A 21,799-nucleotide genomic window follows, 5' to 3' on the forward strand; every position below is an offset into this window, starting at 1 on the left:
ACGAGGAGAGTCGACCAAACTTGAGAAGTCAGCCTGGGCAGAGGCAGGGACTCCCAAGCCTGGTTCCTCTCCTGTGGCATACCATACGCCTGCCTTAGAAGTGAGCTTAGTAGGTGGGAACATAAAGGAAGTCTTCCCTAGTTGCTGTTTAGACTGCAACCACTCCCCTAATATTCTTAAAGCTCTCTTAGATGACCTAGCAAAGACGAGCTTAGTATAAGTTGACTTAACAGGTTGCATGCCCAGCGAAAACTCAGATGGAGGAGAGCGGGGGGTAGCAGAAACAAAATGGTCCGGGTATACCTCTCTGAAAAGAGCCAGGACCTTACGAAAGTCAATGGGTAGAGGAGAAGACTTGGGTTCTTCCACGTCTGATGAGGGATCCAGGTGCGCAGCTTCCTCCTCAGAAACCTCATCACCAGAGTGTAGCGAAGTGAGAGGTAATGTAACAGTGGTATGCTGAACAGCAGAATCTGAACAAGCGGGTGCATAAACGCTTGTGGTTTCATCCTCAAGTCTCTGTTGTTGAGGTAAAACCTGAGGTTCAGGCTGCAAAGACTGGTCAGGAAGAGTAGAGGAAGGTAGGCGCATGGGTTGAGGTGGCTGACTCCTAGCATGAGTCTCTTGTCTCAAGAGTTGCGCTTGCTGTAAGGGTAGCGGATGCGCAGTAGCAGATTCCTGAGGAACGAGTTGAGGTTCCTGAGGTGTGAGCTGCGAGAGTTGAGGTAGCGGCTGCGCAGAACGCAGTTCTTGTCTCGCGAGTTGAGGTTCCTGAGGTGCTAGCCTAAGGAGTTGAGGCTCTCGCCTTGAGGAGGGTTGAGGTCGCTGCAGCGAGTGCTGAGGTGGCTGCCTCATGGATGGAAGAGGTTGTCGTACCTCAAGAGATTGTTGCCTCGCTGGTGGAACCGCAGGCGGAAGCGGAGGAAGTAAGGCATAAGACTCCTGCTCCCATTGCTGAGGTTGCCTTAAGGAAGGCGGAGGTTGCTGCACACCGCTGGTAACTGGCAACTCAGTACGCGGTAAGGTATCCTGAGGAACCTCAACATCGTACGCCTGGCAGACTGGACTGCGGTGAGGCGGAGCGATCGCAGGAGGAGGTGTAACCTTCTCAGCCTGACACTCACGCATTAAGACCGCAAGCTGTGACTGCATGGACTGCAGCAAAGTCAACTTGGGGTCGACAGACGCTAAGGTCTGCTGAGGCAAAGCCTTAACAGAAGATGAGGTCTGTTGCGGCATCACCTTACCTCTCTTAGGAGGTGTGCAGTCACCTGATGACTGCGGAGAGTCAGAGCTAATCCAATGACTGCAACCAGGTTGTAGAGCTCTTGAGGTCTGGACTTTGCGTTTGAGAGGTCTTGAGACCTGAGTCCAGCGTTTTCTCCCCGACATTTCTTCTGCAGACGAGTAAAAGACGGGCTCAATCGTCTGCGGGTGGGAGTGACGGTCTCTGTAAGACACGCCCGCAACCACCGAGGATACTTCTGTGCGCCAATCAAGGCCTGCCGAACCCTTTTGCCCTTCGACATTGCTTCTCCCCTGGGCTTGGGAGCTTGCAAGAGGTCCCGGACTGGGAGGACGACTGGCACGCACAGAAGTACCCTCACGCACCACACTGACACTGACACTAGCACTTGGCACTGCACTGACACTAGCACTTGGCACCGCACTGGCACTATCACCTCCCACTGCACTTTTGACCTTAAGTTCTTTGACTTCTGCCATAAGAGACTTATGGTCACTAACCACCGATTCCACTTTGTCACCTAAAGCCTGAATGGCACGCAAAACATCGGACATATCAGGTTGAGCACAAATAGAAGGTTCGGGGGTAGCCACTACAGGGGGAGGAAAAGGTTGAGGATCATTGGTGAGGAAAAAAGTGAAGAGCGAGAAGAACTCCTCCTAACTCTCTCTCTCTCTAACTTGGTTGAATATTTCAGGAATCGAACAAATTCAAGTTCCGAAAGTCCGGCGCATTCCTCACATCGATCTTCCAACTGACAGGGTCTTTCCCTACAGTCAGAACAAGCGGTGTGAGGATCAACCGAGGCCTTCGGAACACGCCTATTACAAGACCTACATCGTCTATGGGGTGGGGCTTGTGAAAGGTCAGACATCTTGAATCAAAGAGTTAGTCAAGGGGGATTCCAAATCAAGCAAAAAGATCGTTAACCATTAATCAAAACTAAATAAAAGCTATCTAAGCTAATTAGAAAAGTTTCCAGTATAGCGACAGCTGAAATCTTAGAGAAATACTTCACCAAAAACCGTGAACAGAACTCCAAAATCATAAGCGTATCCCAGAATGTCTTGCCGGAAGCACGACAGAGGAAAAAGTGAGGTGGTGTCAACAAGAAGTACTGCAGTACCTGGCCACAGGTGGCGCTGGTGAGTACACCCCCTTCTAGTATAGTGATAGCTGGCGTATCCCTCCCGTAGAATTCTGTCGGGCAACGGAGTTGACAGCTACATGATTATCGGGTAAGTTTAATATTGAAAATCAAGAATTTGCAAAGATCTGGATATATTTTCGTTTTTATGTACAATGTAATTTTGAGGGGACCGTCTGCTATGTCCTGCACTTTTTTATGATTCAAAATATAAGGTTTCTATGTATGTTTGACATATATAATACCTTCATCATATAAAAATCTTGAGTCATTTGATCAAAAACTTTTTGATTTATTAGCAAAAATCATGATTTTTAAAGAAAATTTAGGTAAATTTTTCTCCACTAATATAACACCAATTGTATTAAAATCATACGATCAAAACTTCTTTATAAATCAAATAATTCTGTGCGACAGAATTTTTATTTACCTTTTCCTTTTTTTTTAATGAAATTTTTCCCAATTTTCTTCATCTACATGTAAAATAATCATGAAAAATGGGAAAAAGGAAAATCAAAATTCTATAAGAAAAAATTGTGGGATTTTTATTCCTCTTTTCAATTATATTTTTCTCTCTAAAATCAAACATTAAATAAGTGAGAAAAATGCACCTAAGTGTGAATAAGTACGTTTTTGAGATATGAGCTCCCAAAAATTCGCTATAAATTTTTGCTTTTTTCTTTAAAAAATCAGGATAACATTATTATGATAACCTTACTTTGTACTTTTAATGTTTATTACTACACGAATTCTCCCTAAATGAGGTATTTAAACCCTAAGTTTACTAATATACTTGGTGTAAGGATGTCATGAGTTGCCAGCGGCCTCTCATTGTTGCCAGAGTTTTAGTTACAATGTTCCAGCTTTGTACTCATTTTCATGTTTATTTCTTTTCTTGGTTCTTTTTTGTTGCTCTCTGCTTACTTTTTGTTCTTTCTTTGACCTTAGGTAACTTTGGCCTTGCTATAAAGTTCACGAGGACGTTGTAAAAACACAATGTACATATGAACTGCAAGTAAACTAAAACACATGTATCATAACTTATATAAGTCTTTGGAAACTCTGGCTGCTCTTCTCGTAGATCGTAATTTGTGTTTGCCTACCCCATACCAATGTCTTCCATCTCTGTCACACTATATGCAAAAATAAACAGGCAAAGACGATTCTGTCAAAGTCAGTCATGCAGACGACGCTGTAAGGATGGCATCATCAATTAAAGACTGCTTTACCTTCATTATTTGTAAAAATAATTGGCAGAAATTTCTGGAGAGCATGTACGACATGTTTCTGCACACATAGAAACAAAAACTATTTTCGATTTTTAAAAGTTATGTTAAACACCATAGTGGATGGTCCCCTTGAATATATAAGGAAATGTACACCTTCACATTGTCCAACTACTACATAAGAACAACTGACTTTCTAGCTGCTGGATCCTTAGATACTAAAGTAATGCCTAAAATAAACTGCACGAGGCGTATTGACAGCAATAGACATATACTGTGCCTGAATAACCCTGAACTAAAACAAAATACTGACACAAACCACTATATTTCACTTCAAGATATAAGAATAAAAAATCAAACAAAGAGACAACTCAGCTAGTTGTTGGTCTTACTGACAATGCAAGAGTGAAAGGCTACCTCATGTGGTACCTCAAATAAGCTTAACAGCTTCCAAGGGGATAAGTGCCATAATCTGGCTATAAGCAGCTATGGGAAAGTGCCATAATGAGAGAAAAAAATGTATATTTTTGTTTTATGATTGAGAAGCTCTCACTTCAAAGGATATAGCTATGAAACTCACAGGCAAGAGGTATTTAAATAATATAGGTATTATCCTTACTTGATCTTCGACTGTTTTTGAATTGAGATTGTGAATTTGGTTCTCTAAAGAAGTGATTTTTTCACTCCAAGATGATTTTATGTTATTCAACTGCTGCCGAGCCTCTTCCATTCGATGCTCCATAATTTCTCTCTGAGAATAAAAGAAGTTTAAAATAAATTAAATTGGCAATTATTGAGCAAAGATGTATAACAAGAAAATTCACTCTAGAACACATATGATACATTACTAAATGAAAGTATTAGCAAACACACAAGATTTAAAGGTCAACGAGGAAAAAATTACTTTTGAATTAATTCATAAATAACCTGCATTTACCTCTTTCATTAGGGCCTGAACTTTATCCGTTTCTTGTAGTGTAACCTGGGAATGTCTCTGTTCAAGCGTTGATATACGTTCTTGCAAGTGTCGAACCTCTTCCTTCTTACTGTCATCTAAAGAAGTGTACCTAAAGATTACAAACACATTAAAAGTAATATTATTCTAGAGAACAGAAATAAAATTATTACCATGAAAATTACTACATCAGATCAAGCAAATTATAGATTACAAAGGTGAAGTATATATTATTATTATTCTTATTACTACGAGCTAAGCTACAACCCTAGTTGTAAATGCAAGATGCTATAAGCCTAGGGGCTCCAACTGGGAAAAATAGCCCAGTGAGGAAAGGAAATAATGAAATAAATGATAAAAGATATAATGAACAAAATAAAATTTTTAAAAAACAATAACAACATTAAAACAGATATTTCATATATAAACTATAAAAAGACTTATGTCCGCCTGTTCAACATAAAAACATTTGTTGCAAGTTTGAACTTTTTAAGTTCCACTGAATCAACTACCCAATTAGGAAGATCATTCCACAACTTTGTTACAGCTGGAATAAAACTTCTAGAATAATGTGTAGAAGGCCTGACTACTGTATTAGAATTAACTGCATTCCTAGTATTACGAACAGGATGGAACTGTCCACGGAGATCTGAATGTAAAGGAAGGTCAAAATTATAACAAATCTTAGGCAATATGCATAAAAAACTAATTGAATGACAGTGCCAGAGATTAATATCTAGAGCAGAAATAAGAAATAAGATGAGAATCAGCAGCCGAAGACCAGACAGGAGAACAATACTCAAAGTAAGGTAGAATGAAAGAATTAAAACACTTCTTACGACTGGATTGATCACCGAAAATCTTAAAAGACTTTCTTAATAAGCCAATTTTTGGGGCAGTTGAAGAAGACATAGACCTAATGTGTTTCTCAAAAGTAAATTTGTCATCGAAAAACACACCTAAAAGTTTTAGAAGAGTCATACAAAGTTAAAAAAAAATGATCAAAGCTGAAATCTGGATGTGGAGGAGACACTGTCCTTGACCTACTGAGTTTTGTTAGGAATTAACTTCATACCCCACACTTTGCACCATGCACTAATTTTAGCTAGACCTCTATTAAGGGATTCACCAACCCCTGATCTACATTCAGGAGAGGGAATTGATGCAATGAGAGTAGCATCATCACCATATGTAACAAGCTTGTTTTCTAGGCCAAACCACACGTCATGTGTATATAGTATGAAAAGTAACGGGCTAAGAACACTACCCTGAGGAACATCAAATATCACATTCCTATACTCACTATGGTGCCCATCAACAACAACTCTTTGTGATCTATTACTTAAAAATTCAATAATGATGCTAAGAAAAGACCCACCCACTCCCATCTGTTTGAGTTTGAAAACAAGGGCCTCATGATTAACACAGTCAATGGCAGCGCTAAAATCAAGGCCAATTATACGAGCTTCCTGACCACAATCAAGGGATTTCTGTAGGCTTCACATGCTCCAAGGCCTTTACGAAAACCAAAAGGTAAGCTAGGAAACAGATGATAATCTTTAGCAAACCTATTAAGACGTTTTGCTAAGAGACGTTCAAAAACTTTAGATATGGGAGTTATTGAAACTGGGTTGTAATCAGTAGGACTTGAGCTACCACAAACAGATTTACATAGTGGAGTAATATTACCAATTCTCCAAGTGCTAAAAGCTCCTCTTCTTGCTAACTTGCACAAAATAACATAACTTTGGAGCTAAGAAATCTGTAGTCTTCATAAAAGAAAGGAAAAATACCATTTGGGTCTACACCTCCATAAGCATCAAGGTCCCTCAAGAGAACTTTAATTTGAAGAGATCAAAAAGCTAAACTAGTTAGTTTAGCCTCAGAAAAACAGGAATGAGGAAATTCGAGTTTCTCATTACTCTATCAACAAGAGCAAAATACAGGGGGTTCTTGATATCACCAGAACTACTGCCGAGTGCTGAGACATGCTTACAACTGGACTAATGAAGTCTTTTTCAGTCAAATATTGAATTACGGGACAATCCTCTAGTACCTCAGGATCATCAGCGGCCTAGTCCTCAGCATCAGGCGCACAAGCTTTCACCTCGTCTTATGCCCCAGAATCTTGTCAGTTGGAGGAACATAAAAGCGGAGCTCTTACAGAGGGTTAAAGTGGACTCCAGCAAGACACTGGATATGCACACACTGAGGCTCAATCACGGATGGGTTACAATAAACTACTAAACTAGTGTGACAACAATGGACTCAGATTTCCAGGTTCAATAACTTAGAAGCTACCAATGGCAACTCCAAATCTGGAACAATACTTGGAAAATGCACAGCCTTGATCCAGTTTTTGCTAGTCTTATTCAGTTTGAAGCCTTTTCAACTGGCATCTTTCAAACACTACTGACTACAAACGCCTCGTTATAAATTTTAGCAGCCCAGTTCCAGCCTTGCTGAAATCATAATCCAATTAAGAATGAGGGTTTTTATTCATATAGGATTAAATATCATTTATTTAGAAAACTAATCTGTGATAAGAGAAAGCACTATCTTAAAGAAATATCCATGGATGCAATCCTTCTTTTTTAATTAGCAGCTACTGGCTAATATCATGAGCAAGCTATTCACAATGTCAGATGTTACTGATAAAAACAAATGTCAACAGTTAATTCCTTATAAAATAAAGTGCCAAAAGACTAAGTGGGTTAAAACTTTAGATTCGGTTGCCTTTTCCCTTTCAGATACTACTGCTACAGAGTTAAGGGGTCCATTGACTGGCCAGACAGTACTACATTGGATCCTTCTCTCTGGTTACATTTCACTTTCCCTTTGCCTGCACATACACCGAATAGTCTGGCCTATTCTTTACAGATTCTCCTCTTTCCTCATACACCTGACAACACTAAGATTACTAAACAATTCTTCTTCACCTAGGGGCTAACTACTGCACTGTAATTGTTCAGTTGCTATTTTCCTCTTGGTAAGTGTAGAAAAGAGACATTAGCTATGGTAAGCAGCTGTTCTAGGAGAAGGACACTCCAAATTCAAACCATTGTTCTCTAGTATTGGGTAGTGACATAGCCTCTGTACTATGGTCTTCCACTGTCTTGGGTTACAGTTCTCTTGCTTGAGCATACACTCGGGCACACTATTCTATCTAATTTCTCTTCTTCTTGTTTTGTTAAAGTTTTTATAGTTTATGTAGGTAATATTTATTTTAATGTTGTTACTGTTCTTAAAATATTTTAATTTTCCTTGTTTTTATTCCTCACTGGGCTATTTTCCCTGTTGAGGCCTCTGGGCTTATAGAATCCTGCTTTCCCAACTAGGGTTGTAGCTTAGCAAGTAATAATATTAATATAATGATAAAATATATGGTGTCTTTTTTGCAATAGCTATCACTATTTTGTGGTTCCAGGTACACTTGGATTTGTTATATTCTTTGGCTAATAACTTTTAAGAAAGCTAAAATATAGATTGGAGTTCTTTGGTCTGACATACCTAGACTAAGGGTATAAGATACACTTGGGGTAATACTGTACAACAAGTTTCTTGTGGTTTACTTCTTTCTATGGAACTAGTAGCCTAATTTGAGTACCACATTTCCTAACATTAAACTTTGCCTAAAATTCTTAATCCTATACACGTACAATACTGTAAATATCAACGTGTTCTGATATATCATCTTCGGTACATGTATTTCAAGATATAAAACGCTTACGGTCTTCTCAAGATTTCACCTTAAATCAAAGTTATTGCATCTCTTTTGTATATTGACAGGGAGAGGGAATAAATTATTAAATTTGCCCTTACAGCTTTTTTTGGAAAAAAACCATACATTACATCTTTAAAATCAGCGATATACATCATATTTCTAAAATCAGCTAAACTATTATAAAAGATTTCAGCTGCTAACTTGAATTTATTAAGCAGTGTATTAAACAATAAATGTCATGAAGCTGGGTTTCACTTTAAAAGTCAATTAAAAAGAGGGTAACCTAATAATTTTCAATAAACAAACTGAACATCAAGAAACATTAGCAGTACAATTTGAATAATCACATCAAGCAAATGAAGAAGAAAAAGACCCACATGCTTCATTTGATGATGCACAATAGTTTACGAACTGTACTCAAATTATCTAGAAACAAAACTATCAAATCTCAAACCTTGTGTTAAGAGTGCTGAGTTTGTGATTTAGACCAGCAACTCTGCTCTCCAGTTCAGTTTTCTCTTCGCTCAGCATGCGCACTCGATCTTCTAAACCAGCCACAGAATTCAAGCGAGCTTCTGCGTTGGAAAGAGCATCACTCTTTGTTTTTAATTCTATCCTGAGGGTTTCAAGCTCCCCATTGGTATTCAGTAACTGCAAATTGTACAAATCATAAAGATAACAATTGTGAATGGAAATAAAATAATAAAGTACACAAAAATCTACAGATACAGTATAGTAATCCCTCAATTTCATATCACCACGTGATGGTAACTTTGAAAAGATTTATTTTCACAAAACCATTTTTTTCATTAAAAAATAAGGAAATTACTTTTGATTTTACATAAAATCCTAATTTCTTTATTTTTTTCAGTGATATAACAAATCTAACAGAAAATTATTCAAGCACACATAAATAAAAATAATCCAATTTCAAAATCTACAATTTTTCAATTGGGCTCCACGAGGCACTAGATGAGTTAGAAGACCCAGGCCTACATGGCTGAGGACTATGAAATGTGAAGTAGAAGACAATGAATGGAGAAGTATTGATTTAAAAGCTCAAGATAGAGACAACTGGTGAAATTTAACCGAGGCCCTTTGCGTCAATAGGCATGAGAGATGATGCTGATATTAGAATTACTGCACTATACAAACAGTTTATTACCGAATAGATTATATTTGTTAGCTATAAAGTTGGGCTATTCTCCTTTATGCAGTTAGTTTGAAAATATCGGCCCGAGAGAGTAATTATCACAAAACCTTCAATATGTGATTTTTTATTCAATATGTTATACGGTTTTCTGTATCGCAAATAACTGAATCCATAAAGATTAAACCTGCAAATAAGGAGCACCAACTGTATTAGCAAAATATGTAAATGAAGAAGCATTATTTCTCACACCACAGATTTTATGAATAGTGTTGATTGATCTTTTGAGGGAGATTGAGAAACACAAATAGCCCCTGTAGAAAGGACTTAATGGTCTGTGTATTTTGAAACAGACTACCTTTTGATGATGAAGATCTCTGCAAATAGGCTCACTAGGTAGACACCAGACAGAGGTTACCACAATTAAGCTGTAAAGTAGAGATATGCAGGGTCTACTTCAGGTGAAGCTTTTCATTCTTGTTCAACAGGAGAAGATCCAGGGTCAGTATCAGGAGATGGCCATGTGTGAAGGTAAGGAACTCCTGTTCTCTGTAGAATGCAGCAAGTTCACTGACTTTACCTCTTTAGGCTAAGGTTATTGAAAATACAACCTTCTGAAATAGCTCTCGTGGTGTAATAGGGGGATTATCTGATTTGGCCAAAAATGAAGCACACTATTGAGTGATCAGGACTCTGAAGGAGTTAGTAATGATGGTCGCTGCAAACCACAGCACCAAGAAATTTTGTGAAACTTGTCTGAATCTAAATCCATGTAAAAAGAAATCTTGAGGGGTTCTGTCAAGGCATATTTGTATGAAAATATTTTTGATGGTTTAAGCATCCCATCTTCAAAAAGATGGATCAGAAAGGAAGCCAAGAAGCCTGGGATTATCAAGTAAGGGTTCTATCCTTAAGGAAAGCCATACATACCTTCCACAAACACTGGTATTGTCTGGTGGAATAGTATCTCTTACAGCCAATCAAATATGTATTGTAGTTAGCCAAGTCTCTTTTGTACATTCATAAGAGAAAATTCACTTGTGAAAGATTTAGTCCAAAAAGGAGAGAGCAAGGATATTCCGACTCCCTACTTTATGATACAGTTGTGCTGAAGAAAGAGGGTGCAACTTCAGTTCCAGATGCTGAAGGAGTGGAAACAATGGACAGTGCAGCCACAGAAGAGCCAAAAGCACAACTGTCTCTTTTGAATACACCACAGTCTTCAAAACCTTTGAAATATAACTTGGAGGGAACAGATAAATCAAAGACCGTCTGTTCAAGTCTACGTTCACGGTACCTTTTGCAACTGTCTGAGAATCCACATTTGGAGCTACATAAAGTGGAAATTTGTGGTTCTCTGACATTGCAATCAGATACACTTAGAGATTCCTGACTATTACGAAGATTTCGTGGAAACAGGTCTGGTCTAAGATCCACTTTGTATCCAAGGTCATTTGCCACTACACTGAGCCTGACAAGTGAACTGGTGGGAGGAACAGATCCCTCACAAAAAAGAACTTCATAATTGGAAGATTTCTTGGGAAAGACCTCCCTTTTCAGAGACAACTGCCTCCAGTCTGGTTATCAATGAATACAGTATTTCTAATGTGTTAAGTTTCATTTTAGACTGAACTTCTTTAATGCCAGAAATACAGGTATAAGTTACAACACTATTTCCTGAATGCTAAGGTTTCCTTTGAACGACCTCCCTAACTCAAATTGGATACGTACTTTCTTTTGTATGAAGAATCGGGGATATCGGGGGAGGAACCATTTGGGCCATGGTCATTGGTCTAAGAATCCTTTAGCAGCCAATGCATAACTGGGAACATGTCCCAGGGCTCTTTTTGAACTTCTCTCCTCCAGACTCAATTAAGGTCTTTTAACCTGGACTTCAGAACTGGGTTAACAATTAAATGAAAGTGAAGAGGCCTAAAATGCTTTCCAATTTCTGTCTGGAGGAAGAAGGACTCACAATATATTCTTTTGGCAATGCATAAGATCCTTTACTTAGAGCCTTTAGAAGGCCTAGGCTGGAATTTGACATGTTCCAGCAATGAGCAACCACTTGAATGCCTTCTCTGGAACTAGTCTTGATTTTGTAAGTAATCAGAAATTCTAGATCCTGAAGAATTTGAAGGACAGGAATTTGTGTATGCAAGGCATAATTCTCTTATCTCTGTACAGACCAGCCAGTCATCAAATTGGGCAATGAACCTAACTCCCTGTATCTGCAGTATCCTGATTAGCAACTTTTCTAGTTTTCTGAATACACTAGGAACAATATTAAGACCAAATGGCATTACTCTACATGTACAAACTGCTCCCTAGCCAATAACCCTAGGTAAGGAAGAGAGTAAGAAGTAATAGGTATAGTAATTGGTGCAATTGTGCTACAGTGACAATTTTGAACGTATCATATCTGACATGTTTCTCTTGATGAGAGGGGTCAAGGATCACACTTCCCTTGGTGGAATCCTTCTTTGGGATGTTGAAATCATAAAATTAAAAATTCTGCCTTGGAATTTTTCAAAAATCTGCACTTCTCTATGACTCTCCAGTATTTTACTGAAAAAAGAAGTGGAATTCCAAGGTTTAGGCCTATAATTTTCTCTTTGACATCCGAGACTACTTCAGCCAAACTGTCGAAGACAGTCTTATATGTCATTAGTAACATCTCTTTGGGTGTGAGCTGAGGAGACACCTTAGGGAATGGTTCTTCAATATGCCAGAACTCAAGAGGGAAGGTAATAAAGTCCTCTAATTACACTTCATTGAAGAGAATATCCAAACCTCTATAATGAAACACATACATGCAAGGCCAATAAGTACACCCCATGCCATGTTGTCAGAGGTTGTCTCTGGAGTCACCCTTCTCTACATCCACAGCAGAACCTGTTCCTATGGTTTCCTCTCAGGTAAGAACATGGAGGGAACAGGAGGACCATGGGAGCTCTATTATTTTACAGTTTCATAGAAACTAGTTTGTCATAATACTGAATATGGATAGACAATTCACTGTCAAATTACTCCATAAAAAATAAAGTACAAGTTTCCCCAAAAGTCATTATGTGATAATATAAATCATAAACTCATGAATATATACAATAATACAGTAGTGTACTGTAATACATATAAACTCATTTTCAAAGGTTTGTAGTATAATCTAGTGGACAAATTATAATCCCTAATATCAAAAATTGATAAAAATCAATAATAAAAAGAAATATTGACTAATCAACTTGCCTTTCATACCTTTGAGGATAGTTGTGCCTGGCGTGAGGGAGACGAGAAAGTAGGAGGAAGATGGGATTACTGTTCCCTCCATGAGAACTTCTGGTAAAACAGACATTTTCTCTTTTGAATGACCTTTACTATAGCTAAATGAATCACTTAACTCAAGCTTTTTGGACACTTTGTTACCTCTTTCGACAAGGAACCTACCTAGAGATGACTGCTTTTGTCTTTTCTTTAAAATAGTAAGGAAATGCGCTATAGCATTGTTGGTATATAGGTTTTCTGCTAGCTCTGCTGAAGCCTTATCTGGGTGATTTGTTTTCACAAGCTTTTGTAAGATTTCTCCAATTTTCATCATCTTCCTCTTCCTCCTCAAATGAAATGTACTTTGCAACTTCTTGTTGCTGGTCCATCAGCTCCTCGGTCATCAGCTGATCACTATTCTTGTCCAGAAGATTGCTGATGTCCTTGTCTACCTTAGACCCCATTGCCTTACCTAAGAACACAACTACCTCATGGATTGGTTTGAATCTTTTTAAATTGCATATTCAAGAACACATTTAAGCCAGAATCTCCTCCACTAAGAATCAAGGGTTCTGTTGGTGACCCATTCCAAGGCTTTGTCAAGTGATTTTGAGACATCTGATGATGTGGGGATGTTCTTTTCAAAACTCTCATAGGGTGAGGTTAGTCCCTTTGGTGACATCGAAGTAGCGCTGGAACATCATCCCATATCAAGCTTTTTGAAGTTCAACATAAACTTGCTGATCCATGGGTTGGAGTTTTGGAGTGGTGTTGGCAGCAGGAACTTTATTCTGATAAACTTAAACTTCTCCATTAGGTTGTCTACAATGGCTGGGGGATGGACAGGAGCACTGTCTATTAGCAATAAGGCTTAGAGTAGGAGGTTCTTGTCCGTGAAGTACTTTTTGACCTCAGGACGAAAAGTCTCATTGATCCATTCCACAAATAAAATGTGAGTTACCCAAGCCCTCTTGTTTCACCTCCACACAATGTTCAGTTGCTTCTGCACCTCATACTTTTTAAAGGCTTGTGGAGAGATTTGATTTTGCAATTCCCAATGTCATTAACACAACAGAAGGGTTAGATGATCCTTCATAGGCTTGTGACTGGGAATTGCCCTTCATCTTCCAGTAATGAAGGTTCTCCTGGGTATCTTCTTTCAGAACAGACCAGTCTCCTCACAACTGAATACAGTAATGCATCAAAACATGAAATGAATTTATTCTGGAGTGGCTTTCATTTCGTGAAAATGTACTTTATTTGGCAAAATAATAATTTAGCGTCTACAATGTATACATATCCATATGAAAAACACACTCCTACCCAAAACCAAAGACTTACCATATGCTTAATTTTGGCCATTTCTTGCGTATTCAGACCTTCCATTTGATCACAGTTATCTTGCATTTCAATCACCTTTGCCTCCAACCCTGTAAGATAAGGAAGTAGCAGAGAGTTGCTGCAATTAAAATTCCCCTAACCTTAATACAGTACTATATGTGAAATTTTATTCATAAAATAAAACCAAGTACTGTAAATAAATAAATTCATCTATATCTCACCCTGAAATACTGTATAGTACAAATGAAGTAAACATTTTAATAAGAAGTAAATGGTTCATGGAAAAGTTCTTGACACTGAAAACTACAAGACCTTAGTTTTCTATTAAAAAGTAGTTTAACACGGTTCAAGATTTTGGTTTAATAATCATTTTAATTTCCAAATACAAGTGAAAATAGTTTGATCATAATTTTTTTAATACATACAAATATTAATAAAGAATAAAAATCATAAAGAATATTTCATCAAAATAGATGACATGTGCAGTGGTGATACACAAATTAACAATAAAAGACAATCACAAATACTAAGCTTTTATGAATATGCATGATACAGACTGTAGGCTATTAAACAAATACTATTAAAACTGAGATGATCAATGGTTAACCGTAAGTGAATATGTGCAAGTCTCATGAAATTTCTACATTACAATGCAATCTCCTGGAGACACCACAATCATAATGCATGCCAATGATGGTAATCTTAAAAGTTATACAAGGTTTCAAAAATTACTATAATGTAGATGGATAAATATGAATTACAAAAAAGTCCAGAGTCAGATATCACACCCATTATTTTCATAAGAAGAGTCTGCAGTCAAGGTATCCAAATTCTAAAATTCCTTGTAGTAGATTATTTTGAAGTCTTCATGCTGAGTGCCAGGTACTTTTTATGTGAGTAGATTTATTTGAGATGAAGGATGTTATAAGATCCTTCAAGAAACATTAATTCAATTTACTAATCCCGAAATCGGTAATTTCAGCCTACACTTTTACAAGACCGATTATCCAACCATTTTCTAACCTTAAGGAAGAATTAGACACCTTTAATAAATGTTAAATAATCTCATTACATATAGAACAACAATGACTCAATTGATGAAATGCCTTTGTACAACCCATTCAAAAAGTAAAAAAAAAAGAACTCCTTTATATTTGACACCAATATTCCAAAGAGGGAGAGATACTGCCATACATATAGACTAAGGACGTATCTAAGAGAGCCAAAGGTATTACCTAAACTTTAAGCACAATGTGAATTTATTCTTTAATTTAAGGATTTTTATTTAGGAGCTCTGTGGCACAACTGTATATCCAATACACAATGATATGACAATGAAAACCCCTTACAAAAACTAATCCAATACTTGATTCTAACTCCATGCATGTTAAATCTTGCTGCTTATTGAGAGGACATGTTTTGTATAGTTAACATAATCATAAAGCAATTTAATACGACCATAAAGTCCCCTGTACTTCAGTTAGTGTCTACAGTACTTGGCCATTAGTAATTATGTCAAAGGTACTGCTACAGTGATTCTTACCCAGACATTAAAAAAGGAGAAATTGGAGGAAGGTAAAGTTCACAAAATTGAACAGCTAATTAGGAAGAAATTACAAGGAATATGTAAAAACCAAATAGCACAAAGCAATGTAGCGGAGGACAAAGGGATTCTGCAAAGTATGTGAGCCTTAAATACCATCTTAACTACAAAAGGTAAGATGTACTGTAGGTGATACCACCTCAATAAGAATTCTTATATCCATATTTGTCAGTTCCAAAGGCCAATAATAAAACTTGACTTTTAAAAGTAATTTAAATTAGCCAGTACCTTTAAAATAACACATTATGAAAGTAATTTGTATTTTTCCTAACTACAGTATAGAAACTTAAGTCCACTGATAGGAGCAAGTGTTCAGCATAACTGGAACTGGGCTGTTAAGATTTATAACAAAGTGTCGATAGTTACTGGCGGATGGGGGAAAAGCACCGGCCACCTGCCAACACACTTTGACCTTAAATTTAGGACTTGCAGGGTGGTTAAAGCAGGATATGCAATTTAAAGGACTAATGTTTTTATGGTTAAGAAAAATACAAATTACAATAAAAATGTGATTTATTCTTATAAAAATACAAGCCCTCATCCTTTAATTAGAGATTTATCCTAAGGAGGGAGGAGGCAAAATAATCAACTAGCTGTTCTACTTTGGTCCTGAATAGGAGCAAAAGTGGCGACTACTGTCAACCTCTTAACAACCTGGACATGAAAATGACGCAGGTGTTGCACCAAGTCACTACCATGAAGTGGTAGAAAATCAAGGAAGAACCCATATCTGTGTGGAAGATATGTTGTTTTAATATATGATCACTGATTGATACTTATCCTACTTTCCTTTTGCTCCATCATTACTCCTATGTGCTTAAAACTTTTCCTTTCTTGTTCACCCACTAAGTTTCTCTCTTAGCCTTCGAATTGTCTATTCCATGAACAATTTATTTCCCCCATAGCCCAACTAGTAGCGAGATAAGTACGGAAGAAGGGGTAGTGAGGGACACACTGATTGCAGTACATGAGGCTAGAGAGGCTTTCATTAAAAATGAGTCTTGCAGCAAACTAAGAATAGCTTTAAATAAAAACATAAGAGAACATATACTTGCGGAGGCAGCACTTGGAGATGAGGCGTTTTACATAAGAGAGGATGAAAAAGAATGGAGAGGGCCTGCTGAGGTAGTAGGAGAGTCAGATAAAACATGGTAGTTCATTGAGAGATGGCTAGGATACACATTACAAGAATTCAGGGTAAAATAAGAGAAAAAGAAAGATTGTTACAGGTTAACAGAAACAGGGACAACAGTATGAATGATGTAGGTGTACCAGAGAATGATGTAACAAATGTACAAGAGACATAAGTGATTATTGGGAATAAGAGGGAAGATAATAGAGAGAGAGATGAGGAGGAAGATGTAAGTGAGGAAGACTTGACAGAAGAATTGCCCAAGTTGAGGAAAAGGAATAGGGTTAGACCAGTAAATAAAGACACTGGTCAGATGGAGGAATAGACAGTATTAAGTTTGGCTGGTAAAAGATTTAGTAAATACTATAATGGGGAGATGCGTATAATATACAGGTTTCTTCAACTGGTGACACAGGATTCTTCTACTGGTGACAGAGTGGATAAACCTGGGAGATTAAAGAAATTTGCCCAGATTTATTACATCTTCTACTCCCAAGAATGCACTTGCTTGAAGGGTTTTTGAATGGGGACCCTTGGCAAGTGGAAACGCATGCAAACTAATGTGAGAGTTCTTCTCCATAAGAAAGAGCTTGCTTTAGAGGAATCGAAAGGACTATACTATTGTAGTGCTCTGAGGTTTTGTCTCGTCCTCAGCATTGGAAAGACTCCAGAGATAAAGCCTCAAAAGGGGTGTGGGGTCACCTTGTGCTCTCAGCTGGAAAAAGCTCCCAGGGGGAACTGGAGACACACTTGTCACACTTGTACAATGGAGAGGCAGCAGGCTGGGCACATGAGAAGTGTGGAAGTGAGCAACAGCTTGGGACTTCCCTGCAGATGGAGAAGTTGCAATCAGGTTGGGAGGCAAGTGGAGATGAAGCTGCTTCCTTACTTTCACAGAAGTCATCAATGGGTAGACCTTAGCAGGAGGCCACAGGGCTCCTGAAGATGAGGACCTGTCATCAACTGCACCAATACTAGTTTTACCCTGCCTTGAGGGTGTCATGTCAGACACTACTACTACCATGGCAGCCGGACCAAAAGGAGCAGAAGCGGGAGACTGGGAAGTTCTTACGAGGGCTTCAAGCAGTCTTTCCGTGGATGGCATGCCCTCCAGACCTAAGGAAGGCAACAGCGTCTGAAGGGGAAGTCTTTGGCCGTGTCATCCTTGGTCACATCAGGCTGGCTTCTGAGTGAAGGACAGGGGTTACCTGGTTCAATGGTGGACACATAGCAGGCAAATATGAAAGTTCTGGGTCATCATCCTTATTCATGTTCAGAAAGTAAAACAACTGAGGGTAAAAAAAGAACTTCCCTAGATTTCTTTGCCCTCAAGAAAGACCCCGAAGAACACAAGGGCTGGACTGCATGTGTACACACAGTTTCTCAATTCAACAGCAATCATCAACCACACACTTTGCAAAGAGAAAAGAATTAATACAGCCAAGTTAGGAATACTGAGAGAACATCTGTACTGTTCTGGGGCTGAAGTAAAAGTGGCTACTCAATATTACAGCCCGGAAGGGGGAACATTCTCTGCCATCTTCCAGTAACTACTAACACCTCATTAAAAATTTTAACAGCCAAGTTCCACCTTCACTGAAATCATACTCCTATTAAAGGATGACGGTTTGTGTAGGAATAATTAATTTTAATGATTATAGACCAAGATGATAATTTCTTTCTGTGCAAAATGTGTGTATAAAAGTATAAAAGAAAAAATATAATAAAAATATTCACAGCGCTTATGAGGTGTAAACAAAATCATATTAAAGCCATAGAGATACAGAAGTGGTTTAGTGAGCAAGATACATCTTTACAAAAAAAAAGATTTAATGATAACTATTCCACAAGTGCTGAACACTGAGAACAAAATTATACTTTAAGAACTGAGAGGAGTGTAAAACATCAACTACAATATCCATTCTAAACAGAAGCTCACCTAAATCATAACCTTCATCAACCATATCTAAAACAATCATAAAAAATAGGTTCGAAGAAAGCACAGATTTGCAAGAAAATAATTCTACAAAATTCTGTACAAATTTGTGTATAACAGTATAATAAAGGAAAATATAATAAAAGTATTCACAGCACTTATGAGCAGTATACAAAATCATATTAAAGCCATAAAGATAGAGAAGTGGTTTAGTGAGCAAGATACATCTTTAAAACAAAAGATTTAATGATGACTACTTCACAAGTGCTGAACACCAAGAACAAAATTATACAGTACTTTCAGAACTGAGTGAAGTGTAAAACATCAATTATAATATCCATTCTAAACAAAAGCTCACCTAAATCATACCCTTCACCAGCCTTATCTAAAACGATCATAAAATATAGGTTTGAAAAAAAAAAGCACAGATTTGCAAGAAACTAATTCTACAACACCTTCACCAAAGCCAAGCTAAATATTAAATCAAAAGAACAAAAGGCCAAAAATAAGCAATCACTTCCTGATACTGTATGAGATATAAAAAATAACTGTACAACATGAACAATTCTCAATTAGTAAACAGTAGAGAGTAAAGTACAGCAACATAGTGTTGAAAATTAGTGAAATTTGTTAACATATCTTTTCCTTGTAATCAAGATGCTGTGTATCAGTGAAAGCGATTATACTCATCTCTAAACTCATCGCTGGACAATCCCATCCAGTAATGACAAAGGAAATCCAAAACCTGGGATGCAGATGCCCAAGTTCAACTTACCCTTCACTCTTGCTGAAAATAACAAGGAGGGCTACATCAATGGTGAGTGTACACTAAACTACATCAGTGATAGCTGTACACTAAACTACAATGGGTGAGAGTTACTGGTTTCTGTGCAAATCCATTTATGATCAGCCTTTCCCATAGCCTACTGCCAATCAAAAGAAGTCAGTAGCTTTAATGAATTAGCCCTACTGGATGGTTAAAATTCTTTCTTATATAAATACAAAAGTAAACACACTTAACTAGATGATAAGCACTCAGAAAATGCAAGACAAACTGATAGCTGCATTATGCTATCATCAATCAAAACACCATTCACAGAGCTAAAACTTATTGTTATAGAAATAAAATTTACTGTACGGTATATATTTCAATTGACAAAAGAGCAAACTATCAATTACTTTACAAACACACAAAAACTGTTATTAAACTATGGAATTAAAAAACAAAATTTTAGGTTGGCAATGCATGCTGACAAAGAGAGAGAAATATAAAGTACATCTGTAGGGATAAGTTTATCAATATAATCATTATTATTAAACTATCAAGTACAGTACTGAGATTCAAACTGAAAATATTCAAAGTTCTGATTTCACCGAGCTACCACAAAATAACTTACCTTTAAAACAAAGAATTTCCTGCTATATAAGTAAACACTCTCTCAAGATATATTCATCATCTACCATTTTATATTCCGTTCCCTCTTTACATGAATACAACATCTATTTGTTTTCACTCATTTAAACCTTGTCCACTTTCCAAAGGAATTCTCATTTGGTCTAAGTCCAAAAATACATCTTTCATGATTTTATGATATTACTGCTCTGCATCCTGTCACTTTTAGAACTACTGTACCAATATTCTAATTGTTCTTCCATTACCATCACAACCTCCTTAGTAATTGTCAATAAATGGTTTAAACAAACCAATGATTTATATTTCTAGATGACATAAGACTGACCGAAAAGATCTGTTTTTAATTAATTTATTAGATCAGGCTAACCTGCAGCCCAAGAAGTGTTGTTGTGCAGGCCCTAAAACTTTCTATGTTACTGAAAATATATCTATTTATACCAAAAATCATCACTAGGAAATTATGAAAATGATATTAGTCTTTATAAACTTTCATAGTAAGACAAAACTAAGATGAATTGCAAAAGATCCCTTACATATGTGTATTATCGTGAAGCCGTCACTCACTTCGATATAGTAAAATGTGGCCCCAGTTGACAAACAATTGCCAATGCTTGCATGAGATCTTATTAATATCTTGTACAATAACTCAGAACTTAATAATTGAATACACTGAAAATGTTGGGATTCTCACAAAATTTCAGGAGCATAAATTTATTTTTCAGTCTCTTATTACCATATCGGACATATTTTGCAAATTATTCTCATAGTGCATCTTACCAATCACTCTAACCTTTTCGTAGTATCACTTCTTATGAAGTTCAGTTTTTTATAAGTACCCATATGTCCACAGTTACTAAAGTCACATACTTAATAAATATCTGCTATTTATAAATAGACTTTTCTATATAGTCCTACTGTCTCATTAAATTTTATCTAGACCTTTTACAAGTATAATACACCTTGTCACCAATGTATCAGGAATATTCTATACCAACTTCTCTACGTTAGCTATAATGTTTTAGTTTTTACTTCTCTCCAAGAAAAAATCCTTTAGGAGAGTTCTAAGTCTGGAAATATGACTTACTGATCTTGTTAATCTATTTTATATCAATTACTTTCAGTATTATTTTATTCACTTGCAATTCCAAAAAAAAAAATCCATACACCATTCAGGCTTTGCAGTTCTTGTAACAATATCTGTCAAAATGATATAATGTATCTGTTTAAAATATAGTTATTGGATAAAGAAAATTTGGATGAAAAGTCTGGAAAAACTTTCTTAAGGGATTTGCTTCTGAAACTCTATATTTGCACAATAAAATAAAATATAATTGTTGACATCAACTAGCAATCACTACACTAAGGATGTGGGTCATATGGGGCCTAACCATAAAATTGTGTGTCAAATGAGTATAGTCAATTTGAGGAAAACATGGAAATTTCTGTACTTAAACAAATAGCTTATATACTGTTTAAAAATTCAGTAGTATAGAACAGTCAAATGGGAATTTGATCTGTTGTAAGGTCTAATTTTGTAAGTTTGTCATTTATTGAGAGAGAGAGAGAGAGAGAGAGAGAGAGAGAGAGAGAGAGAGAGAGAGAGAGAGAGAGAGAGAGAGAGACCCAATAACATATTGGTGCTGATGTAATATTCATTATGAGGA

General features: G+C 37.0%; 1 protein-coding gene across 2 annotated transcripts in view; it reads right to left on the bottom strand.

Moving 5' to 3' along the window:
- LOC137634228 (golgin subfamily A member 1-like) overlaps positions 1 to 21,799 on the bottom strand; it is a 117,133-nt gene that overhangs the window by 67,029 nt on the left and 28,305 nt on the right. For both annotated transcript variants that reach the window (XM_068366499.1, XM_068366498.1), the window contains exons 5-8: positions 14,051 to 14,139; positions 8,753 to 8,949; positions 4,557 to 4,686; positions 4,239 to 4,370 (exon numbers count right to left, since the gene is read on the bottom strand). In XM_068366499.1, the coding sequence (XP_068222600.1) occupies positions 4,239 to 4,370; positions 4,557 to 4,686; positions 8,753 to 8,949; positions 14,051 to 14,139 (548 nt within the window). The remainder of the gene's footprint in view (positions 1 to 4,238; positions 4,371 to 4,556; positions 4,687 to 8,752; positions 8,950 to 14,050; positions 14,140 to 21,799) is intronic.

This window comes from Palaemon carinicauda, chromosome 44 (assembly GCF_036898095.1).
Source record: "Palaemon carinicauda isolate YSFRI2023 chromosome 44, ASM3689809v2, whole genome shotgun sequence".
NCBI classification, from domain to species: domain Eukaryota; kingdom Metazoa; phylum Arthropoda; class Malacostraca; order Decapoda; family Palaemonidae; genus Palaemon; species Palaemon carinicauda.